The sequence below is a fragment of the Polyergus mexicanus genome, unplaced genomic scaffold, assembly GCF_030449975.1.
Source record: "Polyergus mexicanus isolate NDT 795.1 unplaced genomic scaffold, iyPolMexi1.0 SCAF_5, whole genome shotgun sequence".
Classification (NCBI taxonomy): domain Eukaryota; kingdom Metazoa; phylum Arthropoda; class Insecta; order Hymenoptera; family Formicidae; genus Polyergus; species Polyergus mexicanus.
In genome coordinates, this window is record NW_027223325.1 from 4,507,762 (window position 1) to 4,534,310 (window position 26,549).

A 26,549-nucleotide genomic window follows, 5' to 3' on the forward strand; every position below is an offset into this window, starting at 1 on the left:
ATGGAGATCTTTATTAATTCTTCAAGATTATATACACGAAAATTATGAAAAAGATTTAACGAGTTTTTTTAAATCTTTTATATGCATTTATGGATGATTGCATAAGTTCATGCCCGATTTTCATTAAGTTGCTGCATGGCGGAGTTCTATTGTTTTCGTGTGGTAATTGTTGCTTACACCGAATAGATGACGTAGTCTTATGTCAATTTAGCGTCAGACATTGTTCAGATAAATCCATTTGTGCATAAGAGAAATCATTAAAAATGGAGAACGAAAGGTGCATTTGCGGCATGTAATGCTATATGAATTTCGGAAAGGCGTGAGTGTTGGGATTGTACAAAAAAATATTCAAAGCGTTTATTTGGACCGCGCTCCTGCTCTCCGAACAGTCAAAAAGTGGTTTGGCAGATTCCGAAATGGTGATTTCAACATGGAGGATTAACCCCGCTCTGGACGGCCTTCTGGCATTGATGATGACATTGTGCATGCCTTAGTGGAAAGAAACCCAAGAATTAAAACTGAGGATATTGCTGAGAGGCTGAACATCGATAATTCAACCGCTTTTCGTCATTTAAAAAAGCTTGGATACATTTCCAAGCTTGATACGTGGGTGCCGCATCTTCTGCCTGAAAGGAATAAGCTGCAGGAAAACTGCAGGAGTTGCAATGGGAAATTCTACAGCACCCGCCATATTCTCCAGATATTACGCCTTCAGATTTTTATCTGTTCCGGTCTTTGCATTATAGTTTAAATAGCAAAAATCTCAATTCCGAGGAAGCTGTCGAAAACCACCTTACAAACTTTTTTCAAGAAAAACCAAGTTCTTTCTTCAAAAATGGAATCGACAAGCTTATAGATCGTTGGAAAACCATTGTAGAAAAGAATGGAGACTATATAATTGATTAATAAAAGAGTGTTATCTCTAAAATATAATCTATTGAAGTTTATATTTAAATCGGGCACGAACTTATGCAATCACCCAATATAATCTTTGTTTTATTAAACGTTAAGTTAATTATTGTAAAACTGAAGATTATACTAACATAAAATATCTTATTCTTAGGATATCCTAATTGGATCTTTATATGATTATAATCTTTAATCACAAATATAATACGATATTTATAAGATATCACATATAAAATATTGCTTTATCAAGTCTAGAAAATGTCTCTCAATAGAAGAAAGGCAAAGACTTAAAACGAAAATGCATCGCGATGAAATGCTCGGTAATCTTGATGCGACAGAAGAGATTCGCCGGCGCGGCCACGCGCCAGGGGTTATACGTCTCATGTCAGGGTGCTGGCGATAGAGGGATGGAGAGGGAAAAGCGAGGGAGAGACGCGCGGCGCGTGCACCATCGACGAATGCCGCGACGGCGGGCGCATCGCAGAGGGGATGAATCTGCCGCATAGCGCGCGGATATAGAGGGTGCCGAGAGGGTGACACGATCGGGTATCCGCGCCGTCAGTTGCTATGCGTCCGGGTAAAGTGGCGAACGCATCGCGCGCGAGCCCGAGAACAAACCACCGTCCCTAAAAAAGTCGCGTTCTCATCCGCGAGCCAGACGTGCCAAACGCTGGTGTATACACGCGCTCACTCACTGCCCAAATTCCTTTTTCTCCTAGCGACGACGACTGGGGAACATCGTCTCCCAGACAACGTGCTCGTCCAATTTCCATGCGACGGACGCGGATCCGACGCGATTAAAGCACATGCCCCGGCGATCACGATATGACCATGATCGCGAATCCAGCCGCGCCGATCATCGGCCTCGTCCTCGTCTTGGCGGCCACTTTTCATCGCGGTGAGTGCCGATCAGCGATTCGGCGGTTCCTGGAATGACGATCGGTTCTCTTCCATGGAGCACGATTATTATCGAATCGAGCGAGCTTAAGCCTCGATCCGACGATAATAAAATTGAAATTCCCGCGAAAGAGAACGATCCCAAGAGAAATAATCCCGAAATGTCTCTTTACGCGCGCGAAAGCATACACTTCGATTCCTCTTGCTTTATAATGTAACATAAAATAGAATAAAATAGCATAAAAATAGCTATTTTTTTTTATTCGAGAATAGAAAAATAGTGTATAAAGAATTTTGTATTTTTTTAGTTTGTCTCTTACAAGCTATTTAAAAGCTATTATAATTGTTTTAACAATTAATACAATTATAAATATCTTTTCAAATGTACATGAAAATAAATAGATATTCTAAATGCATTCTTTTGCAGTCATATTTCATTTATATACAAATTTGATTTTTTTAATTTAAAAACTTTATTCTTAAATAATGCAAAAGAATGTACAATATAAGAGGTATTCGAAACACGTTTGAAAGATTAGAATATTTTTACGACAACTTCTAGATATTTAATATTATTTGTCCGAGTTGCATTAGTTTTTATTGGCGCAACATTTTTCCTAGAAAATAGACATAGCCTGTTAGTGCAAAACGTTTGAAAGTTTGAATAGAAAATTTGAGCGAAATGCTTGAATAACAAATTCGAATATCGAAATATCCTTCATACGCGCGCGAGTTTAATAAAATAATTTCCATATTCTCGATATATTTTAATTGCCCGATAATTGGACTAATTTGACACTTGCGAATATCGCTTCTTAAAATGCGAGAACAATCAATAATAATATGACCTCGTGCGCTTTATTCACAAGTCGTAGAAAATAGTCACATATGTGTGTGTGCGTGTGTGTACGGCGCAATGCGGCGTAAAGATAATGACAAGGAATATTATCGCCATGAATGAAACGAAGGATCTTTCATATGTTGTATGAAAGCTTGGAAGAGAATCCCATGAAATACAAAAATATAAAAAAGAACATTCGAATCTTTGCAATCCAAATAAATTTCGGACTCATACAGTCTTTTGTTTCCTTATTTTAATGTTTACAGAATAAGATTAATGTATAGCAATTGATTCTTGAAATTTTATAAAGATTAAAGAGATGTTAAATTATATATATAATATATGCTGCTGTAATGAATTAAAATTTGTTACGCAAAGATTTGTGGATTCAGCATTAAACATGAGCACTAAAAAAGAGATTATTTAATTATAGTATTTATAAAGAATCCTCGTCTGGAAATTCTTAAATTGTTTAATGTTGGAAAGAATTAGTTCTTAATTATTTCTTCTTATTTCTATCAATTTATCAATTTAATCTTTACAAGGCAATCTTTACATCATTATATTATTAAGAAATTTCTTACAAGTTACTTCAATATAAATTCATTTCTTTTCTTCAGCATTTGATTACATATTACGTAGTACATCGTGAATATGAAAAAGGATAAAATGGCTATCAAAAATTTTAGAAGCGTTCCTTATTTTAAGATTTCGGTTCCATAAAGAAATAAGTTTCTCTCAATTCTCATTCTAAATTCTTTATATTTTAGGCGTAGAGTCCACTTTCCTTCGTCTGTTTCTTTTCTCACGCTATGCATCATAGATTCGCAAAAAATACAACGATATTTAGCAATAGCATGATGCACGGTATTACGGCCAATATGAAATACCGATCGGCGAATTCTTACAACAGTAGCACTTGTGGTACTTCGGCACGTCGGATCATTAAAATAAACAGGACGGGATATTGTCGAATAAAATTTTAAATTTACGAAACGCATTCTAATATGTGTTAAGCATTTTAACAAAATTTACTTATACACATTTATCAGAATATGAAGAATATTGCGGCATAATAAATTATTAAATATTGAAAATTAAAGAGATTAATTCTTTGCGAAATTAAGCCGTTATTACGCAGCTTGGTTTCGTCGATCGATATTAAAAATGCCGATAAATTCATGACCTCGATCGAAGATATCATCGAGCTTTAACCGCATTTCTCTCCGCTGACGTTGTCAATACATATCCGGCGACTGCGACAGCGGAAAAGTCAAATCCGGGAAACAGCTGATGAGATTGCAACAGTAGCGTCCTTAATAGCATCGAAGATGTGATTAGGCATGATATATCTCGCTATTTTTTTAACAAACATCGTTTACGAGTTGATGACGTAACACAAGGATGAAAGAGTTCGCAAGTTCGCCGATCGAAGTAATTGCCGGTATAAATGTATAATTGGCATCGGCAGTCCGCATTTGAAACATCGCGAACGAGTGTGCTCCATTCGACAATTTGTTGAAATTTAAGATAGCGTCTACAAAAGCTAACGTTGTTGAAAGTTATCGAGCGACCCACTTTCTCCTTCTCCGACCCCTTTCCTCTCATTTACCCCTCCCCCTCTCCTTTTTTCCTCATCTCTATTCAGTATAGTTTTGTGTACGTATCTTATTTTTCTTATAATTATATTATTTCTTCTTGTTTTGTCTTCCTCTCTCTCTCTCTCTCTCTCTCTCTCTCTCTCTCTCTCTCATACATTATATTTTTAATAATATACTTTTTTCAAAATATTTATAGATTGTCTTACTAATAAAATATTGTTTACATTAATATGTGTATATCTAGCTATACGTTTTACTATTACAATATAATACAAATATTAGTTTCATCAACTCTTATTCGTCGATTCATCGATATACGATTCATTAAAAATTTATCCTTGTTTTGGAGGCAATAATGCGAGCGAATGAAATCATATAGATTCCCTCGTATAAATAAATTATAAATGAATATATTATTAATGAAAGTACAGTAATATCCATTGTGAATAAAATTTAATTCTTGAGTTCTCTAGATATCTTTAATAATGGTATATATTAATTTATCGCAATCAAACTTTTCTCGTTTATCCGATTTTTTTTTTTTTTAAATTGCTTAAAACAAAGATAATTTTTTTTCTTTTATACATATTTTATATATTACGTGTTGTAAAGTGTATAAAAGGAGAGAGGGAGAAATGTCATATCAAAAAAAAGAAATATTTGAAATTAATTATTAATTTAGCAAGTTTATGGTACATGTTGCTTAATATTGGATATAACAAAGTAAAACATTAAATTCACTTATTTATGTCGCTTATCCATTTGTTCCTCTAATCGCTTAATTTTATATCTAGTCATAAAATTCGGCTTCTTCGTATCGATCTACGACAGCTGAGTGTAGGTCATCGCGTGCCTTGCCTGTTCGATATCAGCTGGCGCCGTGTCAGCCTAGTTCCGTAATCGTGGGATGCAACGGGTGCGCGTGCAACGTTACGTCATATAGAAGGACGAGAAAACGTGAACCAGACCTTTCCTCGATCGACGCTCAGATCAGACTTAAGTCTGATCCGATTATTTTAAGTCTGTCATAAAATCGCAATTAAAATTATTATTCTTAATTTGAATTTCTAAAATATATACTCTGTAAAATAATTCACTGGCCTCTAACACGCGATCTTTAATTGCATAAGCATCATTTCATGCTTTCATTGTGTCGAAGTGCCCTCTAGAACCTCTAGAAGATCCTCGGAAATTTAAAGATTTCGGATAAACTATTTTACTTGCATTCTATTTTCATTATTCTTTGCGTACGAGATAAATATTGATCTTTCTTATTCCAGGTGAAGCGATAACATGTTATCAATGCAACAGCGAGTACGACCCGAGATGCGGCGATCCATTCGATCCGTACAGTCTGGGAACTGTGAACTGCAGCTTCCAGCCTCGTTTGGAACATCTCAGCCATCTAGAACCTACTATTTGCCGAAAACTCAGTCAAAGAAGTGAGGCTACTCTCATAAAGTTCTGTTTCTGCAAAACAATAAAAAAAAATTAATTAAATCCCATGAACAGATGAAACAAGAAATTTTTTTGAATAATAAAAAAAGAAGATATACAGATATTTAATATTTCAACTGGATTTAAAATGTCTATTGTGTATCTTAGCAATTTTATATTTAATTAATATACAATATTTTTAATAAACTCGCAGTATCCTACATATAGAGCGTTTTATAAATAATATGTGATAGTAATGCAATAAATTTGTTATAACTTATTATGTGCTCAATTCTAATAGTGCTATGTTAAAGTCTCTACATAGCCAAAAAAATTAGGCAATTGAGTCATTAATAATAGAACGAGCTTGAAAATAATAAAACAATATATCTTTTCTAAAGTTAAATACAGCTTAAAATTGTTAAATAATAAAGGAGTTTTTTCAACAACAATCCCCTTAACCAATCATATATTGTTATAGTATACGGCAAGGTGAGGGTTGTACGAGGCTGCGGTTACATCACGGACGAGAAGGACAACGGCGAGTGCCTTATGAGGTCCGGCACCCACGACGTGCGCGTGCAATATTGCTCGTGCACCGATGATCTGTGCAACTCCGTCGAGAGTCTCCGCACGCCGTCCTTACTGCCATTGGCGTCCCTCCTGACTGCCGTTCTGGCGATACCAAGTCTGCTGCTGTCGTGCCCGCCTGTCTCTCGTCAGCCTAATTCTGCCTAACAATTGATCGAATCGCACGTGAAGAGAATCCGAGTCAATCCAGCCGTCGTCGCGCCGCAAGGACCGTTCGTATATCGAGATACGCGATTAGATCAAAACCGCCATTTTCGATTATTATTGTCAATTTCGCTACGGCTTCCCCGATTGGAAAGGTTGATAAGCGTGAAGAAATTAATACGAGAGAAAATGCCGACTTGATCTTCAGCCTAATCTTCTTCCGGCCTAATCAAAGCAGACAATGACCGACACGTGACCACGTCGCTTCCACCGGATACTTTGCATTTGGGCTATCGAATTTTCTCTCTTTCCTGTCTCGAAATACTCGGATATCTGAACTATACAACGAATCCGATATCATTTCCTGTATTTTTTGGCAATCGAAATTCTATCGGTTTCACACAATCAGTGAGTTCTAAAATTCTTTATATATGCTTATATATACATTTACAAAAGCCTTAAAGAAAACCGTGAAACCTTTTGTAATTATGTTTTCTACATTTTTTCTATAGCTCTTCCTTTCTATTTTTTCTTATTATTCTTAAGATTCTTTTACAATTTCGATAAACTAAACTTTCCCCAATATGATAAATAAATATTGATTAAAATTCCCGACTTTGACACGGCTCGAATGGATACGGAATGAATATTGAATACCCAAGTGTATCGAATATTCAGTATACATTGCATAGCTCTAATATCAATCGACCTGTGTATGAGATAGACGAGATGCAATTGAATTTAACGATAGTATCTTGGGACAAATCGACAAAACAACACCCATACAGCACAGAACATTGCAGTAACATTGCAACAATATTGCAACATTATAGCAACATTGCGGCAATGTTGCAATGTTGCTGCAATATTGCTGCAATGTTCTGTACTGTATGGGCAAATATCCTCATTAATTTTTTTCTCTACGATAATAAAGTTCAAGCAAGTGAGATTATTATTTCTGAGAAACAAAAAAATATGTTGCATGTTGAAAGATTTATTTTTTTCAAAAAAAAAAAGAAATACGCAAAGATTTAAAATCATGAAAAATTAAAAAATATGAAGAGATTTATAAATGTCAAGTTGAAAAATAGATCTATAATATGCCTATTTGAACAGCTTTGGTTTTAAGATATAATAATATAAATTATTTTTATAAATCTATAATAGTTTTTTTATTGTAAGACACGTGCTATTACTAATTTACAAATGTACATTTGACTCACTTTATTCTGTTATATGTATATAAAATTTATTTTCTTAGTCTCACAATCGATATATAAATATCTCTAAATTGATAATCTCAAACTTTCTTTTTTCTTATCAAAGACAAAATTATCATACATTGCGCCACGGTTTTTCTCAAAGGTTTCATCGAAGTAATATGGCATGTCTCTCGAAGGATATAGTAAACCTCTTAGGGAAATCTTCAAATCTCGTAGCTAGTAATCGGGTAGATTTAATCGACTCGTCGACGGTATCTTAGGTTGCGAACGGTCTGCAAAAAATAGCCGGATTATAATGTAGCGTAACGGTGATAACTGCCAGATACGCGAAGGCGACACTTCAGTAGTACATATCTTCGCGAAAAGAATGGAAAAAGTAAGATAAAAAAGATAACACGGCCTCTGCGTAAAAAGAAAATCAATCATCGGCGTCTTTCGTGTCTTTCGCTGATATCGCACTTGTCGCGCGATTTTTTGCCGGCTTTAATCAATTGTGTTAATTCAGCTGTCGAATAGAGAACTTCTAAATATTTTTTGCACAAGTAGATTAAGAGGAATCGATTAGGAATTTGTTCTGTAACTAAGGAATTTTTTTTCAAAATATTATTCAATTTCTGAAATTATTATTCAACATGCTTAAGTAATATACAGTGCTTTTTTTCATTACACAATTACGTGATATTCTAAATTTTATAAAAAAGATTTAGAAATTTACAAACGTCTGTAGAACGCATTTCTATCGATTCTTGTTAATTCGCTTACTTTTGTATAGGATCGACCGAATGTTTTGTTGCACGACAAGTGTATTATCGAATTAAAAACGTAGAAAAAGAGACAAGTATTTCTTGCGAGGAAATTTATGATTAGTGTAACAAAGAGTCTCATACACACAGTAACGTAAATACAAAGTAGCGGCATCGCGACACATTTCGCACCCCGCCTGCTACTCCTGAACGTATGTGTGTTTGTGCATGAATGTTTCTGTATGAATGTACGTGTCTGTATGAATGTACGTGTGTGTATAATTATGACGTATGTATATGCACGCAAAAGAGAAAAATATATATATATATATATTTTGTTGTTGGAACAAAGCCGAAATGGAATTGCACGCGAGATTAATAGTCTTGCTTATTTCTAGAAGTGCAATATGCCACATAGCGTTTATGATGAAACGGCAAATAATGCAGGATGCACCTCATTGCATTCGTTCAGTCTATACTTCAAGGTTCTCTTTCATGCATTATTATTTAATTAAAATTTATTTTCTTATATAATTCTATAATATATAATATTTAATATTATATGCAATTTTACATGTATACATGTATAACTATTTTGATAAAATGTGTATATATAATTATATATTATTATTTTTTATAATATATAATTATAATGTTTCTCTTATCAATTTTCTTAAATATATATATATATATATGTATAAAATTAATAATTATGATTTAAAAAATACTATAAATTTATTAAAATTTATTTTTGAAAAATCATTACTTTTATCTAAAGATATTAAAATTATTTCGATATTAAATCAAGAGTATTCCAATTCAAGTAAACTGAGGTAAAATCTGAATGGATGTAATATATCTCCTCTTTAATCGATTCAAGATAAACCTTAACGCATTAAGATACTAGTGCTATACGTACAGCGGGCTATGTAAAGAACAGTACATAACATATCGACGATATGCCGAGAGAAACCTCGCATTTAGTTCTAGTAAGGGTTGAAAATTCACCATCGCGTCCACGATTATTCCGTGTTTCGCAAAAGTTTGCAATAAGTGCAGTTTAAGCAGTAAGCAGTTTGAGTCACCTGAGCGTACAATAACCGCCATTTGTGTATGCATGTATGCATATGTGTGATAATACATGTATGGCTGAGTGTCTGTATATGTGTATATCGCAATAATAATTGAGCGTGACGCTAAACTCGATAGCTCAATTAGGGCCGGTTGTTGCACCTTCGGGGATATAAAAAGTCTTTTTATCTAATTTATCTAATAAATAAATCTCCTTCGTCTCTCTTTTTAGATCGTACAACACTGGCCATAATATAAATATATAAACAGAGAGATCAAACAGGTTGACCGACGTTGGAAAAACCGGCCCTTAATAATTTGTCGCTGCTCTTTTTGCTCACGGATGACAAAATTAAGAGGGTAAATACAGGGTGTTCGATAATAAACGCATTTGTGGTGACCATCGTTATACCTGGTCTTTAATCAAATGCCATATTTCTTACATGCCCGATTTATAAAATTTTTAAGATCATGATAAATCTGTACTTCAAACTGATATTTAAAAATCATGCTTTTCTTAATTTATTAATTCCTTACGAAAACCATTCTTCATCACAGCTCAAAAATTCATTCATGCCTTTACATTTTCAACAAGATAAAACTATATTATTTTTCGATAATTGCCACATATGCGTGTGTGTACTGTAATGATCGAACACTCTATATAATACTAATGCTAATAATAATAGTAATAATAATGACAAAACATACAGCAATGTGCGGTACAAGCAAATGACGAATGAGCAATAACATATATAACGAGGAAGTGAGTAGATTAAGATTTTTTTCGACAAAAAAAAGAACTAGGTGAAAAGGAGAGAGGAATATAGTGTGCTTTATCGATATAAATTACGTCACATAGTAGTATTACAAAGTGAGATCGTCACTGTTGCTGCTGTCCACCACCCGTCATCGCCATTTTATTGCCATTAATACGGTCGTTACTAATTACTATTACCATCGCTACTTATTACTATTATAGTTATTGTTAGTACATATAAATTAACGCGACCTGTTGTTACAAATAATACTGCTAATAATTATTATCATTAGAGCGCAAATGGCAACAATCTTTTGACGGACGTGATGGTATTGTTAAGACTGGAAATGACTGGAAACGACAAGAAAAATAGAGAAAGAGTTGGTAAAGGGGAAAAGGTTTGGTGTAGACACGGAGAGTAAATAATTGAAATTTCAGTGCTATCGAAGATTATAAATTAATCATACGGTTTTTTAGTATTGGCTGCAATATTCTATATTTAACACTAGAAACAATTTTCGTTGAGATTAGCAAATTTGATAATAAAACAAAAAAACTTTACCTCCCTCCAACTTCTTCTCTCTTACCCTTGTCGTTTTGAAATGAATGATATTTTATTCCATGTCATTGGAAATATTACGACTCCATAATTAGAAAAAAATATGGGGTTCTTGTTGTCGAGATTTTGACTTGCATTCTTTTGATATATGTGTGTTGGGATACGTCGAGAGATTACAGAAGGATATTATTGCTGTGATAGTTTATTATTTCTCGAGAATGACTACGACGATCGTATTACAAGGATATCTTGAATATATCCAAATGTTCCGCAATATATGCAAAATTTCACGCAATTACGAATATATACAATGTATATATATCTTGCTTCAATTTATATTTTTCAAGCCATTATCGAATTTTTTTCAACTGTTTCAATCTCTTGATATGATTTGTTCATTTTTCAAACTTCCTGCAGTCATATGCTTATGACATTCATATTTTTCGCGCTTTAACTGCACGTGCGTAATATACGAGTATATGTAATTGCTCACACATGATCTAATTAATTTTATAATCTTTTCTAAATGAAAAATATTGCAAGCTTTATATATTTATCAAACGTGATACTCTAATTACTAAAAAAAAAAACGCTGCCATATCTTGAAAATAACGATATATAAAGTATTATAATATCCAAAAATATATTACATATGCTTATTATATTGTTATATGAAAGTGTTCCAGTGTTATATATAGATCACTGTTTTTAAATTAGAACAACGCTTCTCCGTTGAAATTACATTATACATATTCGAAATTATATATGTGAAATTATCTCCAATATTAATGCGTTAATTAAGATCGACTTTAATAATATGACAAATGGAGTTTGACGATCGTTGTAGAAAATGAAAAAAATATAAAATTCTGAGATTTTTCATAGAATGCCTTTTATTGTCTATGACAGATATCAAAAGAATGCCTATGTCAAATCTCATTGAATCTGTCTGTAATGTTCATTATGTGTGTCGCGCGCATACGAATGTAACATTACAATATCATATATTCTGTACAGAAAGAAAAAGAAAGAGTATTCTGCCAATAATAAAAAGTGTTGAGCGATTAATAAGAGTATATAGTGTATTCCTTTTGCAAATCTTCATACCCGTTTTTTTAACGAAAAATGCATTGCAATGTCGTACAAAAATTTCTCTGAACATTAATAAATAGTTAATATAAGATAATATTTAATTCTGAAATTTATATAGAAATTAATATAAATAATTATTACATCAAAACTACTGACATTAATTATAATTAAATCGATTAATTAAACTTGAATTGCAAATGTTGAAAAGATTATTTTAAAAAGATAGGAGGTAAAAAGATGTGCGGTAGGTACATGAGAAATCACAATAAACTGCATGTATCTATAAAATTTATTGTAATTTTATCGAAAGACTGTCGTAGTAATGTAAAAAAATCTTTTTACAAAAAAAATTCTACAAAAGTTATCGTTTTTTGCGTATTATGAAAGTTAATTCGTTTATACGCATTAGTTTCTTTTTTGGTAGATAGATATGAAACAGGCACCAGAATATATCGAAGAAAATTTTTTACTGGGAAGACAGAAAAGTACTCGATCATTCCCCCTTTCTTATATAATGTGTTATATTAATGAAATTTTCTTTTTCTAGCATTGTCTGGCAAGTAGAAAATATAAATTAGCAAGTTTTTTTCATTTTCTTATAAATATATGTAACTTTACACATATACATATAAATATATATCTTCTTCTTGAATACATAAAAAAAAAATTAATATTGCAATAATCCCTTGTGGTATGCAAACAGTTTTATGAATTAAAATAGTTATCTCATTATTTTAATATTTGTCTCAGAAAATAATACAGAAATCAAGTGATTACGTTGTAATTAGTTTGTCAGTGAACACTGAAAAAGAATGAGTCATTTTCTATATATTCTATTAAAACTTTTGTCATTCTAGTTATATATAAACTAATTATAAGAATAAATCAAATATTAAAGTATTCTCTGATTATGCAATGTTTCTAAAATCTATTAAATTATCATTTTTATTATATATTTTTATTCAATCCAAAGAAACATGCTTAGGAATGATTAGAGGGAAAGATTAAAATCTATCTAATGATAGATTTTTTGCCAGCTGTTGGAATGAACTTCATATAGTCAGAAATGCATCAATTATATCAAATCCAATATACATTGATATAAAAGTATATACAGAAAGAAGTATATATAGTTCCATTTCTACTGTGTTACCCTTTGATGGTAGATTCTTTAGCCAATTTGGAAAGAAAATTGATTTTCTCTTAGCAAAAAGATCAAAAATGTAATTATTTCTTACAATTTTCCAATCTTCATAGTTATGTTTATTACTATATATATCTTTACAATAAACTATATATATCTTCAAAATTAAAAATCTGTTATAGTTTACTCGAAATTAACTAAAAAACATAGTATTTTATTGATTTAATTTCCAAATTTAAAATTTTCTGTTATATTCTCAACCTTTAACTACACTCAATAATAACAGAAAATTTTACCTTAAAAAACAATCGAGCCAAAATTGACAAAACAATTTGATATTAAAAGACTTGTACAATAAAAATGGACCCTATATATCACTGTAAGAGAAAGAATTTGTGCGATCTCTACTAAAGATCCGTATCTCTTCCTAATTAAGTATTGTGCCAAATAATAACACGTGCCTACAAATTTATCCAACATTCATAATCAAATGGAATATGTTACAAAGCGTCAATTGATGAAGAAAATTCGACATTCTTTACCTTTACATAAAATACGATAGTCTTGAAATGCTAAGTATCTGAAAATACGACGTCGGCCGATGTCATCTCTTTTTCCAATGTGAGTGGTGTAACTAGTTGCATGTTGACTGATATGTACAAGGGATAAGTTAGCTGCTTATCCAGAGACATTATCTCATGCTGGAAAAAGATGTGCTGATGCAAAAATAACATATGTATCACATTCTATATAAATTATATTATATAAAATCGCCCTTAATGACAACTTACTTCTGTATTCTTCCTCAAACGTAATCTTAGCATACCCGAATTTTGAACATGCTTCACTTGACGTTGTTCATCCAATGAAAATAGGCGGACTCTAAAATCGAAAAATTTCAGATTTTTATTATTATTCTTAATCTTATTCTATTTTTTAAATCCGTTTTTAAATCCAAGCTGATAATTTCAAGCTTACTTTATCAGAATTTTATGTTCCTTATGATTGGCCTTAATATGCTCTGTGTCCGCTCTGTGATTTCTCATAATGCGCAAGCTAGTTGTATCTACAGTCATTACTAAATCTAGTCCATAATGGAATGCTTTCCATCTCCAAGTATGCTCTCCTGGCTTTTCGATACATCTACCACATCTAAAGCATTCTTTTGAAAATTCTTCTTCTGTCATCTGCACTGGACTGTGTATCAGAGAGATAAAAGATAGTCTAGTTTACCTAAATCTATTTTAAAAAAATTCGATTGTAATCTTTGACAAGCCTACCCTCTGTCTAAATTTCCATCAACTCTTAATAAGTGATGCCATTGTTCTCTATAAGCATTGTATAGCCAATCTGGTGGTATTAAATTATCATTATATAATATCTTGTCATCTTGTTCGTGTAAAAGCAAATATTTCATCTTTAGTGCCTTGAAGGGTGCTGCATATTCTCTGCCTTCATCGGTCGTTAAAAACGGTTCAATCCATTTGTGATTTTTAAAGTAATCGTCTATTTTCAACGTATCGTCGTAATCGTGTGTATGTGCAAATAACCTATATGACAATATAAAGCATATATATACATAAAATATAGCGTTTATTCCACATTTTTAAAAATTGAATATATAAGATATATGAACACACTTATAAAATTACCATATGCGTAACATCAGATATATGCAGAATTCTGTTTGCAAAACAATTAAATCAGGACTGGCAACTAATTCCGCCATTAAATCTGGTGCAATTTCTTTTAAAAAAGGCGGATGTTGCCATCCATAATTCAATAAATTGACTTCCAACCATCGTTTTGCAGCTGCTTTCACAGTAGGTACGCCATATGACACAGCTGCATTATAATATGGCACAACAGTCTCACTGTTTGTAGTTTCTATCATAATGTCTGCACACTCATCTATTAAGCCTTGCAATTGAAACAGAACAGATGTTGCCAAAATAGAAACAACTTCTTTTGGCTCTAAAGTGACTTCATCTTGATAGAGCGAGCCTAACACCGTAGACAATGCTGAAACAATTATAAATATTCTTTTTAAATGACATTTGTATATTTTTAAACTTTTTATATAACATGTAAGAGTTATTATCTACATTTTAATTAGAAATAAGGTGATATATTCTTACAATTCATTGTAATGTTAGGATCTGTGATTTCTACATTAATGACTTTCTCATTAGTCTCTCTCCAAGAACCAGAAAACATACTAGCAAAGTATGGACTCTGCAAAGAAAATATATCTTACATTAGAATTGTGTTATTTAATTATCTAAAATCTAAAGTATAATCAAAATTATGCAACTGACAAATTCAATGACACATTATTCTTTTATCTTTCACACTCTCTCTTTCTCTCTTATACTCTATATGAAATATTTTTCTAAAATATTGCTACAGCAATGAAAATACTTGGTTTATTATAAACTTAAATTGCATAAATTTTTGTAAACAAGACTTATAAAATAGTAGAAAATAACAAAGTTTTATATTTTCCATTTAATTTGGAATAATAGATTTTATTCTAACAATTAAATTTGTGTATGTGTGTGTATGTGATATTTGTTTCAAAGATATTTAAGATTGAAAAATAAAAAATTACACTAAATAACAAAATATTATATTGAATAAGCAAAAATATATACCACAAAATTATCAAAGAATCTGTTATTGAAATTTTATGTGTGGAAGTAAGATATTAAGAGAAGTAAAACATATTATGTGTACAAATACTATGTGTTATTTTGTATTGTGTATTTGTTGAGGAGTGCGCGCGCCTGTGTGTGAGTCATACCTGACTAATATAAACTTTATGTAATCTCCATGCTTTTCCCAATATGATGACGGTTATGTCACTGCCTTTCTCTTCTTGGAATAGAGTCTTGTATATGTACTGCGCTGTCGTGAGCAATTTTCTCCTGCAAACAGGGCATTCGAGATGTGACATCGACAATACAAAATATTAATGATATTTGTTATTAAATACATTCCCACAAGAGTGACAAGCGATAATATCGCGGGGTAATAAAATACAGAAAAAACGACCAAGAATGAGATTTTACTTTTTCGGTGTATGCAGCGTTCGTTCGATATAATCGGACTCGGAATCGCAGTCATATTCCTCAATGTACTTGCGCTTACAGCCCCGATACACATGGTGGACGGCTATGTTGGACATCGACGCGATTCTGCTCGCGTAACTACCCATCCTTACGACGAGAATTTCTCTCACGAGGTCGCGAGTTCCTATGAAATTGCTCCCTTTTTTTGTTGTTGTCGTCGCCCTTTTCGAGAGCCTCGAAACAAGACCGTGAAGCGCGTAGCGCGTAGGTGTACTCTTGTACTAGCGATGGGCGGAAGCCGAGCGAGCCGTGAAAGACGCATGTAAACATTTGACATATGTAGCAGGGCCGGCATCTACGGGGGCCCCAGAATGGGGCTTTTGCCGCTCGCGGCAATAAAAATTTATCTTTATGTTTCCCGATATATAAAGCAAAATGTAATTCTTCCTAATATATAAATTAATTAAATACTTAAGTTTTTTTTTAATAATGTTAAAATAAAATAAAAATCCGAAACTTTTGATACAATTTGTTGATTATCAATGAAACTTGGGGATAATTCGAGAGCGCTGACACCATCACTTTGGACTACCCTATATATATATATAAGATACACCTGAATATAGATTGACGTTCTCTGCACGTCTATAAGTTTGTTCTTTTTAGCATTCCCTCGTTTTTCCTTTCTTTTTTTCGAACTTCTAAATATATACTACTCCGTTCCAATTCAACTAAAAAGAACAAATAATCTTATATAATTATTCAATGATTCATTTTGTGTTTGCCCATATTCCTACTGGATTGAATTTTAATAGAATTTAATAAACATTTGTAATATGTAATATTATAATATATATGTGATATATATAATTTATAATAATTATTATCGGATAAGAGCTAACCTAAAAAATGAACTAAATAAGGGGCTAGTGCACCACCCTAAGTATGGAATTGATTGAAAAAAAAAAAAGTGTAATTTTATTACGACGACAAGAAAGATAATGTAGATAATTCTTGAAATCGATAAACGTCAAAATGTGTGCTAGATAACTTTCTAGAGAATTAGAAAATACTTTCTTAAAAAAGAAACAAAATATTGCATTGTATCTCTCATATAAATATCTCTATACAATTGTCTGTGTCAAATTAATTTAACAGGTTGAAAAGCTAATACTTGAGAAAAAAAATTGCACTATGCCAACGAGCCGATCGCTATTGAGTGGGATGATATATTGCTGTTATACTTAATATGTTAATGAATGAATTGAAAATTGAATTTTATACATAACTACGTCGTATAATGCTGTAAATTACAGAGATGTTACGGCGAAATAGGTAATTATAAATATCAATAACTGTTATGTTGTCGATATTAAATTAAAAGTTATTTTTGTGTGTCATGATATACAAAAGATAAAAAGAATGTTAATTTATAAATTATGATTACTAAACTGTGGATTGCCAGTAAATCAATTTTCCACTCAAATAAAATGAGAAACTTGTCAATATAAATTTGCAACAAAGTTATCGATAATGTAATATATTATTAATATATTAATAATTAAAAACAAATAAATTATTTTCTAATTGTTTTGTCTTAAAAATTCATAAAGTATTGGCCGATATATATATCTAATATATTATAAAATAGAAATAATAGAATAGAATATAACTGTAATAAAAATGATTTGATATATTGAGACAATAAAGTAGAATATTAGCTATAATAAATGATGAGTTAGTATAATATAATGATTGGTATCTTTGATTTTTTACAAAAACTACGGAATTATTTTCTAATGTAACGTGCATATATTATGCAAGGATTGAGAAATTGTAGGTAATTAGTAAATTGTATTAAACAGGTTGAAGCATAGAATAATATCCATCGGTTTTATCATTCTTGCAACAGTATTTTACAATGAATTTCTTGTATATGAAGTACAAAAGTTCAAATGGGCCATGCGCGAGTGTTCCGAATGTGTCAAGGTTCTTCTTGTCGCAGACCCGCAAATACTCGGGGAAAAGTATGAGAATTATTTTGGATCGTGGATAGCAAGATGGGATAGTGATAGGTATGATTCTGTTTCATCGATGTTGATCTCAATTTTGTTCTAAAGCTTTTATTATGCTTTCAGGTATTTGGAGAAAACTTTTTCAAGAGCAGTGAAATATTCTCAACCACATGTCATTGCCTTTCTTGGTGATCTTATGGACGAAGGTCATATAGCTAATGCGGAAGATTTTGAAAGATATAAAAGGAGATTGGATTCGATATTTTCAATGCCAGAAGACATAATGGTACTTACTTTGGTCACATAATATCTGTTCTCCTCATAAAGAGTTTGTGTTTTATTACTCGAATAGAATTTATTTCATCGTTTTTTTTAGAAAATTTACTTACCAGGTGACAATGACATTGGAGGTGAGAATGATCTTGTCTCTTCCAATATCCATAAAAGATTCAATTTTGCATATACTCAACCAGATACATTAGTTTACAAAACTGTTACCTTTTTCAAGGTAAATCTGAAACTTTTGTCTATATCTTACATATAGCTTTGTATATTTAAGGAATAAACATGTATGTGTGTGCGTATGTATTTTATTATAGGTAAATAGATTGACGCGTACGATGCCAGAAGCACCAAAAGATGCATTTCTTAATGATTATGCAGAAAGGAATACAACCAATGTTATTCTTAGTCATATGCCTTTGTTGTTTACGCCTGGCAGCTTTGTACAAAATGTATATATAATGTATATATTAGGAAGAGAAAAATTTATATATACACTTTTCAATTATTTACACTGCATTGCTCTGTTATAGATAATCAAAGAATTATCACCACAAGTGATTTTCACTGCACACGAGCATAAAGCAATGCATGTAAGTTTAGACACAGCGACAGATCAGTTGAGCGAGATTTGGATTCTTCCACCGTACGAAACGCCTCTCTATCAATTGAGGATGGATGTAGGGGATATTCACGAAGTACAAATACCGACTTGTTCTTACAGAATGGGTACACCACACATGGGTTATGGACTTGCCTATATAGGTATAGAGATAAATTTTCTAGGATATTGACACAGATAATTACATATATGTATATATGTATGTATATTGCAGATACTCAAGAGAAAACCGTTGAATTCACGATTTTATGGCTACCAGGCAGATTCCCGCAACTATGTGCTTACGTATTTATTGTTATATTGGTCATTGTACTTGCCACTTGTTCTTTCGTATCAGGCTGCTGTGTGAAAAGCTATACAACTTACAGTCGTATACCTTCCATATAGAGCAGCATACAATCAAAAGTACTTATCATACTTAAATGACGAATTAACTTGGCGTATATTAGATACAAAGATCCGTCCAGAAAATATGATTTTCTTCTACTGTCTGTGTTAAGTTCCCACCAAAACGAAGCTATATATAATGATTTTTGATCAGTTACTATTTTAAAATAAGTAAATCAAAGTATGGCAGTTTTGATAAAACTTATTTTTATTAGATATATACTTTCTGCATATTCTTTTATGTTTTTGAAGTGCAGAGTACTTATAGGAAATTTTCTTTTCTAAAATTTTCTAGAATTACTTATATTAAGAGTATATGCATCTTAATCATTGTATTTGCCATGCAACTGAACAATATAATATAAGGCCAAACTTATAATACTCTACTCAAAAACAGTGCCAGCTTTAGGAATATATCAATGCACTCTTTGAATAATATATGAATTATTAATTCACGTAACTTGAGCAAATTTCTTTATTATAAAAAATTTATTATAAAACTTTATTATAAAAAATAGACTTTATTATAAAAAATTGGATAAATTGCAAATACTGAATAATTTTTATAACAATGTTTAATACAATTGGAGTGTACATTATGTTTGTCCTGATTTAGACATCCTAAATTGACTATTTATTTTGTTGAACTCTGAAGCCAGGATATTACAAAAAGTATTATATATGTGTATATAGTGATAGTATTTTTCGTGGAATATCTCCACATTTTATTATGAAATTGCTGCGTAAACACGATGCCAAACTTTAACAAGACTTTTACCACTGTCATTTAATCAAATAATTTCTCCTATATTGAATGATATAAAGAAATGTTTATTAAAAGTTTCGTCATGCAATGCCAAGAAAATAATAAAAGAAATCCATCAATTGTACTTTCTTTTAGTTAAAGAGATAAGAAATTTTATTGTATCATATATATATATATATATACACACGTTGTAAGATTTAGAAATATAAGAAAGAATTGTTAAGAGCAAGAGTTTGTTTTAGAGGTAGATCAATTTATATTTCTCCGCGAATCTATATACATCTTTGCCTGAAATAAATGTTAAATGTTGAAACAAATTGTTGTTATAAATTGTCTTATATATAAAAATAATTTTAATACATATGTTTTGCAATATATTTATTTAAATTTATTTTAATTAAGAGAAAAAAAGAATCTTGTATATATTCATTTTATATATACATACATATTATACTTACCCGCCTATATGAGATATGTAAAGTGATTGGTGCAACTAGTTGGCAACATATACTCACGCCATCTGTCATTGGTTCATTCCGATGCAAACATTTGTGAAAGATCTTCTAACAACAGTTTAATATTTTTCTGTTTTCAAAATAGATCTTGAAGTCTTACTCAGCACAATAACAATATTTTACAAAATTAAAAAGTGACAAACTGAATTAATTATTTTTTCGAAATTTTTTTACATTTTTCCTTACGTAATGGGTAAAAGAAAAGCTACAAATAATGCAAATAATCCTAATCAAGATTTATGCGATTTTTTGTTGGGTAAGTATATATTCTTCTCTAGAACTGCATGTTGTGTAAAATAATTGATTTCTTAATTTAAAAAAAAAACGCAATTTCATTTATTTTTTATATATTTCAAGAATTGTCATTAAATACAAATATTTATTTACAGAACTAGCAGATTTTGAGCGTAATGTCAGTAAAAATGTTTACAAGTACAATGCATATCGTAAAGCAGCTGGAACATTAAGCACTTTACCAGAGAGAGTTAAGAATGGAGAAGAAGCAAAAAAATTACCTGGTATAGGAGTAAAAATCGCAAAGAAAATAGATGAATTTCTTCAAACTGGAAAGCTGCAAAAACTTGAAGATGTACTTGAATCATTTTTATTTTGTTGTCTTATTAATATAGACGAAAATGTAAATTTGCTTAAATCTTTACGTTATATATTTTTTTCAGATTAAAAAAGATGAGAATAATGTTGCTATTAGTTTATTGACTCGGGTATCTGGCATAGGTCCTGCAAAGGCTAAAGAATTAGTAGATGCTGGCATCAAAACATTGGAAGACCTTAAGAAACATCAAAACAAACTCACACATCATCAAAAGCTGGGATTGAAGTATGAGACTAATCAATTCACACATTAGAGACATTTTTACTGACATGAGAAATTCTTTTAGATATTTTGATGACTTTGAAAAGAAAATACCTAGAGCAGAAATTGTACAAATCGAGGGTATACTAAAAGATGCTGTCAAAGAAATAAGTCGTGATTACCTTGTAACTATTTGTGGAAGTTATAGACGAGGCAAAGAAGAAAGTGGAGATATTGATGTTCTTGTAACACATCCTGATTACATATCAAAAGCAAAAGATGCAAAAAAGAAAACTATATCATTGAAAACAATTGTTGAATGTCTCGAAAAAAAAAAATTGATTACAGATACAATATCTCTGGGATCCACCAAATTCATGGTAATGAAATAAAATAAATTGACAAACTTCTAAATATTCAATTATAATATTGTTTTTGTAGGGAGTATGCCAATTACCAGAGAATAAACATAAACCTTTCAGAAGATTGGACATACGACTGACATTTCATGATCAATATTATTGCGCCATACTATATTTCACTGGAAGTGATCTATTCAACCAAAATATGAGAGCACATGCATTAGAGAAGAAATACACTTTGAACGAATACGCACTCAAACCTCTTACAATTGAAGGTAGAAAAGAGAGATAATGTGTAAAAGTATAACATCTCAAAAAATTTTCATAAATATGAGAAAGATTATGTTTTCAGGTTGTCCAGGAGAACCTGAAAAAATTACATGTGAAAAAGATATCTTTAAGATCTTAGGTTTGTCCTATAAAGATCCAAAAGACAGAAATGTATAAATGGTAAGATATTTTTTCGATAATAATGTATTATTGCATAAATTATTTGCTATATTATTAGTTTCATATATTATTTATATTATATAACTCAATACTTATTGTAAATAATGATATAATAATTTAATTCTATGAAAATTAATGTTGGAGATATAAAATATAATTCGGGAAAGTTTATAAAACATTTTTATTCAGAAAATTAATATACAATAATACTTTCAAAAATTATTATATTATTTTACAAAATTTGTTAATGAGCAATGATTATATATATAATGCTGATCTATGCAATAAAGCTATCTTCTCTTTTTGTTTTGTCATTTTTTTTATCACGCAACTTTGAATATTTGCTTCATTACTCATATAATTCTATAAGCACTTATATTCACACAAAGTGTAACGATCTTCAATAATTTACTTAAACCTTTACAGATCTGTTACTTTATGAATCAATTTTTAATAACTTTATTTTTAATAGCTTTAAATGGATATAATAATGTCTTTCCAATAAAGCCAATATGCGATAATACCCCACAAAGTTGTAGTCCATAAATTCATAGCAAGGACTGACCAATGTGTAGGATGCATCAATTTCCAAGCCCATGGAAATAATCCCATGGTAATAGTATGACCGATATAGAGAGTAATCGGATTTAAACCTATAAAAAAATACAAAATGTAAAGTCTCCTAATTTTAATTGCACTTTTGATGGATAAAAAGAACTGTGATATATTTTTGGGCATTGAAAAATAAAGAAATAATTATATTGAACAATATCACAGACCTGCATAAATAAATGGTGCTCCACTCCAATATTGTTTATAATCAACAAAGAAATGTAAGATTGTATATAATAAAAATGCAAAACATGATACTGTCAAAACAAATGAAAGTGACATCATTTTCTTACTGACTGGTATCACTCCAGATTCTTTATCAAAATTACATAATACTCCAGCAATAATACCCTGTATATAAATGTTACAAATATCGATTATTACTTTATAATTATATAAATTATGTATATCATATTCTTATAGCTGTATTTAAAAAAAAAAATTGAAGTTTACCGTTACACCTGACCATAATAACCAGCGTATTACCCTAGCATTGCATTGATAGTAGAGTAATAAAATCTTTCCAGCATGGACACCCAAGTATACAACAAGTATTATAGACATAGTATTCATTATACCTGTATTATACAATGTTAGTTATAAATTTAATGTTCATTAGAATATGTGAAAAACTTTTAAATTTATTGAAATTTAGTGTTAAAGAAATGCTATTTTTTCTTATATTATACCTTCAGGATCGTGAGGTAGGATAGTACCATATACAGGATTTTGTGTTTTGGAATACATATGATTTCCAAAGACAAGTCTATCTATATAACCAACTGCACCTCCGGTACAGTTTTGGAATTGTCCAAAATGGGAATAACCACCAGGCCCTAAATATCCTCTTGAACAGTTTGGAACAGGCAGGAGAAACGTGATTAGAGTATGCGTCGCTACAATTACCAAAATGATCAACCATTGCGCCCAATTACTCAGGATATCTCGCAGAATAGTGAACCGACCAAACTGTAATAAATCGTCCTAAATGTTTATTATCGCAGATTAGTGCCTTAGCAGATGTGTGTAATGTTATCAATAAAAAAAAAGCGATTTGAACCTGAGAATGTATCTTCATAAATATAGTCTCGATTGTGGCACATATGAAATACGATATAGCCAACAATTGAAGGACACCCGGAAAACGAAGATCCTTTAGCGATTTTGAATGAATCGAGTTTAACATCAGTCCGAGGAGTATGAGGATAAACGCGCGCTGCAGGCAACGCAAAATAATTTTTTTACGTGAGCTCGATACACGAAACTCAGATCGTTTTGATATAGTAATCGATAATCCCATTATCCACGCAAACCTAAAATCACAATATATACAAAAGAATAACGATAGTAGAACAGAATGTATGTACACATAGTGCAATAGAACCCAGACGATTACCAAGGTAGTACCAAATCTGCCACTGTCAAACCATTCCACATACTGTGATTGAAAAACACATATTTGCCACCACCATTATTGACAAATATCATTAATAATATAGCAATCCTGAAATAATTTTTTAATTTACCACTTTAATATTTAATACATTAAGTATATTTTATTTGCATTATGCATTATTTTATATGAAAAGAAGAAATACCCTCGGAATGTATCAACTGAACGAATTCTAGTACTGGATCTGTTTGTCCCAATAATTGGATTTGATGTTTCTGCTTCTTGAAGTCTGTCCAAGTCCTAGAAATATACAGTATTCAGCATGAGAGAAATGCATATATGGTTACATATAATAATTATATTTATATAAATATTTACATCGTGTACATTATCTGGAGACAATTTTCCTTTTATCACACGTATAATAATTTTGAAAGTTGCGCATGAAATCATTAACAGAACATATACCATGAAAGCTGCAAATATTGCTGCAAAAAAAAACATATATTAAATAGTTTCAACTCAAGAAATTAATAACTATAAAAAATTGTTATAAAATCCTTAGACTTACGAAGATAACTATTTATTGGCTCGTGGATCGTATAAATTTCTGAGCATGGTTGCTCTTTGGAAATATTCCATCCATAACTTCCATGTTCTTTAAAGTTGTATGTAGTGCTGTAAATTATATTGTAATATATTTTTATATATTTTAGTAAGAAAGATATAAAATAATAATATATAACATAATTATAGCAAGTCTATACAATTACTTACTGACAAAATTGTGACAGTTGTGCATCTTCGTAGAATATATGCAGAGGATATTTTGTAGGTATAACTAATGTGGTATTTGTTTGCTCTGGTAAGTAAGCCTGTAGTACACTCTTACACTACAATTACAAAGAATAAGATTACTAATACAAAAATTTTAATAAAAAATTTTGTCTGTCGAATATATTGTATATACAAATTTACCAAGTAGCATTCTGATGGATAGGAATACAATACGGTAGGCGTATGATATTCATTAACGATACTGAAACATGCTTCGTCCATTCCAAGCGATACATTAGCATCGAGACAAGGATTGGTTACGATATGTTGATTTGCAATAGACATATTGCCTTCGTCAAAATCTTATCAGCTTGAAAAATTCTTCCAGTTCTACTAAAAAATAAATATATGTATATAAAATAACTTAAAAAAAAAAAAAAAAGAAAGCAAGATCAAGAGAACATTAGGGAAAGACAAGAATAAAAACGAAAACATCGAAGTGTGCAATATTAACATGGTGTATTATGGCAAATACGAATTCTTCGTGAAAAAATCACTTGGCAAGAATTTATATATCAACTGTCATTATATCATCAACGTTAAAAAAAGAAACGAGATATTTAAAAAATGACAATAGAAATTTTTTTATAATATTATACGCATTAACCTTCCAGACTGCCTTTCGCCAACTTCTTTTATTTACTTTTACTTTTACCTGCAGCCGCATATGCATAGCAAATAACTATTCGATGACAGTGCAACAAATGCACTAGGATACACTGGATAATATTGTAAAAAAGCACGAATTCCGAAATATATTTTTTTTTAAACGATCGTTTTACTTTATCGCTAAGTGAGATTGCACTTGACAGCTCACTCAAACTCACTTGCAATTCTCGCAACTGCGCTTTTCAGCTTTCACACAGCACACAGCGTTTCTTCGTTTTCCTATAGTTTTATGAAACACGAGAAGCACAAACTGTAGCGAATGGATATGCACTCGTGCAGCGGCAGGCGCATTGGGCGCATCTGATTAATCACGAATTTCTCTTCGAACAGCCAATTATTTTGAACTTTTAGATACGCCTGGGATTTGGCGGAAAATGTCACAAACAAACGCGTAGAAAAATTTACACTTTGTCGCAAAATAAAATAGTGGAAATTGATTGTATTCTTCAAACGAGAATCATCAACTAGTAAAATTAGAACGACAGCAATGCTGGATTTATATATATTGATATATATTTCATTTTCAATGAGAATATAATCTATTTTTAAAATATGCCATTTTTGTTCTCATAATGCAATTATATATTATTATAAGAGAGAGTCCATACTTTAAATAATTTATAAATTACGAGAAAGAGGTAGAGAAAATATTATTATATATATATCTATTAATTTTATGATAAAACGACACAGATCAAAGAATACAAACAGATATATATATATATATATATATATCATAAAT

The 26,549-nt window shown here is 31.0% G+C and overlaps 5 protein-coding genes across 14 annotated transcripts; 3 read left to right on the plus strand and 2 right to left on the minus strand.

Annotated features, from left to right (window-relative positions):
* The first annotated feature begins 1,416 nt into the window (after positions 1-1,416).
* On the plus strand, positions 1,417-9,875 carry LOC138933700 (UPAR/Ly6 domain-containing protein crok). Its single transcript, XM_070296649.1, has 3 exons — positions 1,417-1,807; positions 5,529-5,690; positions 6,167-9,875. The coding sequence occupies exons 1-3, from the start codon at positions 1,735-1,737 to the stop codon at positions 6,421-6,423; spliced, it is 492 nt and encodes a 163-aa protein (XP_070152750.1). The 5' UTR covers positions 1,417-1,734; the 3' UTR covers positions 6,424-9,875.
* Gcl (germ cell-less) lies at positions 4,900-16,407 on the minus strand. Of its 4 annotated transcripts, XR_011447010.1 has the most exons (10): positions 16,084-16,407; positions 15,816-15,939; positions 15,151-15,247; positions 14,665-15,034; positions 14,293-14,562; positions 13,991-14,209; positions 13,804-13,894; positions 13,555-13,728; positions 5,350-5,718; positions 4,901-5,270 (listed from the first exon to the last, which is right to left on the minus strand). XR_011447010.1 is itself a non-coding variant. In XM_070296647.1 (9 exons), exons 1-8 carry the CDS (start codon positions 16,227-16,229, stop codon positions 13,585-13,587), a joined length of 1,461 nt encoding a protein of 486 aa, XP_070152748.1. In that variant the 5' UTR covers positions 16,230-16,407; the 3' UTR covers positions 4,900-5,718; positions 13,555-13,584. The 4 variants fall into 4 exon arrangements, 3 of the variants coding, with proteins under 3 accessions (XP_070152748.1, XP_070152749.1, XP_070152746.1); XM_070296647.1 differs by having other exon boundaries at positions 4,900-5,718; XM_070296648.1 differs by lacking the exons at positions 4,901-5,270; positions 5,350-5,718 and having other exon boundaries at positions 12,694-13,713.
* A 381-nt stretch (positions 16,408-16,788) lies between these two features.
* On the plus strand, positions 16,789-20,296 carry Mppe (Metallophosphoesterase). The gene is made up of 7 exons (XM_070295565.1): positions 16,789-17,418; positions 17,949-18,158; positions 18,222-18,384; positions 18,475-18,606; positions 18,698-18,832; positions 18,914-19,145; positions 19,217-20,296. Exons 1-7 carry the CDS (start codon positions 17,402-17,404, stop codon positions 19,387-19,389), a joined length of 1,062 nt encoding a protein of 353 aa, XP_070151666.1. The 5' UTR covers positions 16,789-17,401; the 3' UTR covers positions 19,390-20,296.
* A 409-nt stretch (positions 20,297-20,705) lies between these two features.
* On the plus strand, positions 20,706-23,962 carry LOC138933405 (DNA polymerase beta). 2 transcript variants are annotated; one of them, XM_070296079.1, is made up of 7 exons: positions 20,706-20,926; positions 21,060-21,259; positions 21,348-21,508; positions 21,570-21,864; positions 21,926-22,121; positions 22,199-22,296; positions 22,769-23,962. In XM_070296079.1, the coding sequence occupies exons 1-6, from the start codon at positions 20,860-20,862 to the stop codon at positions 22,291-22,293; spliced, it is 1,014 nt and encodes a 337-aa protein (XP_070152180.1). In that variant the 5' UTR covers positions 20,706-20,859; the 3' UTR covers positions 22,294-22,296; positions 22,769-23,962. The 2 variants fall into 2 exon arrangements, with proteins under 2 accessions (XP_070152180.1, XP_070152181.1); XM_070296080.1 differs by having other exon boundaries at positions 23,332-23,962.
* On the minus strand, positions 22,539-26,135 carry LOC138933404 (heparan-alpha-glucosaminide N-acetyltransferase). 6 transcript variants are annotated; one of them, XM_070296076.1, is made up of 12 exons: positions 25,966-26,135; positions 25,280-25,471; positions 25,079-25,194; positions 24,873-24,979; positions 24,680-24,789; positions 24,507-24,601; positions 24,305-24,412; positions 23,969-24,221; positions 23,598-23,892; positions 23,362-23,486; positions 23,076-23,259; positions 22,539-22,949 (listed from the first exon to the last, which is right to left on the minus strand). In XM_070296076.1, exons 2-12 carry the CDS (start codon positions 25,421-25,423, stop codon positions 22,771-22,773), a joined length of 1,716 nt encoding a protein of 571 aa, XP_070152177.1. In that variant the 5' UTR covers positions 25,424-25,471; positions 25,966-26,135; the 3' UTR covers positions 22,539-22,770. The 6 variants fall into 6 exon arrangements, with proteins under 6 accessions (XP_070152177.1, XP_070152176.1, XP_070152175.1 ...); XM_070296075.1 differs by having other exon boundaries at positions 25,280-25,468; positions 25,966-26,134; XM_070296074.1 differs by lacking the exon at positions 25,966-26,135 and adding an exon at positions 25,794-25,959 and having other exon boundaries at positions 25,280-25,468.
* Positions 26,136-26,549: the final 414 nt, after the last annotated feature.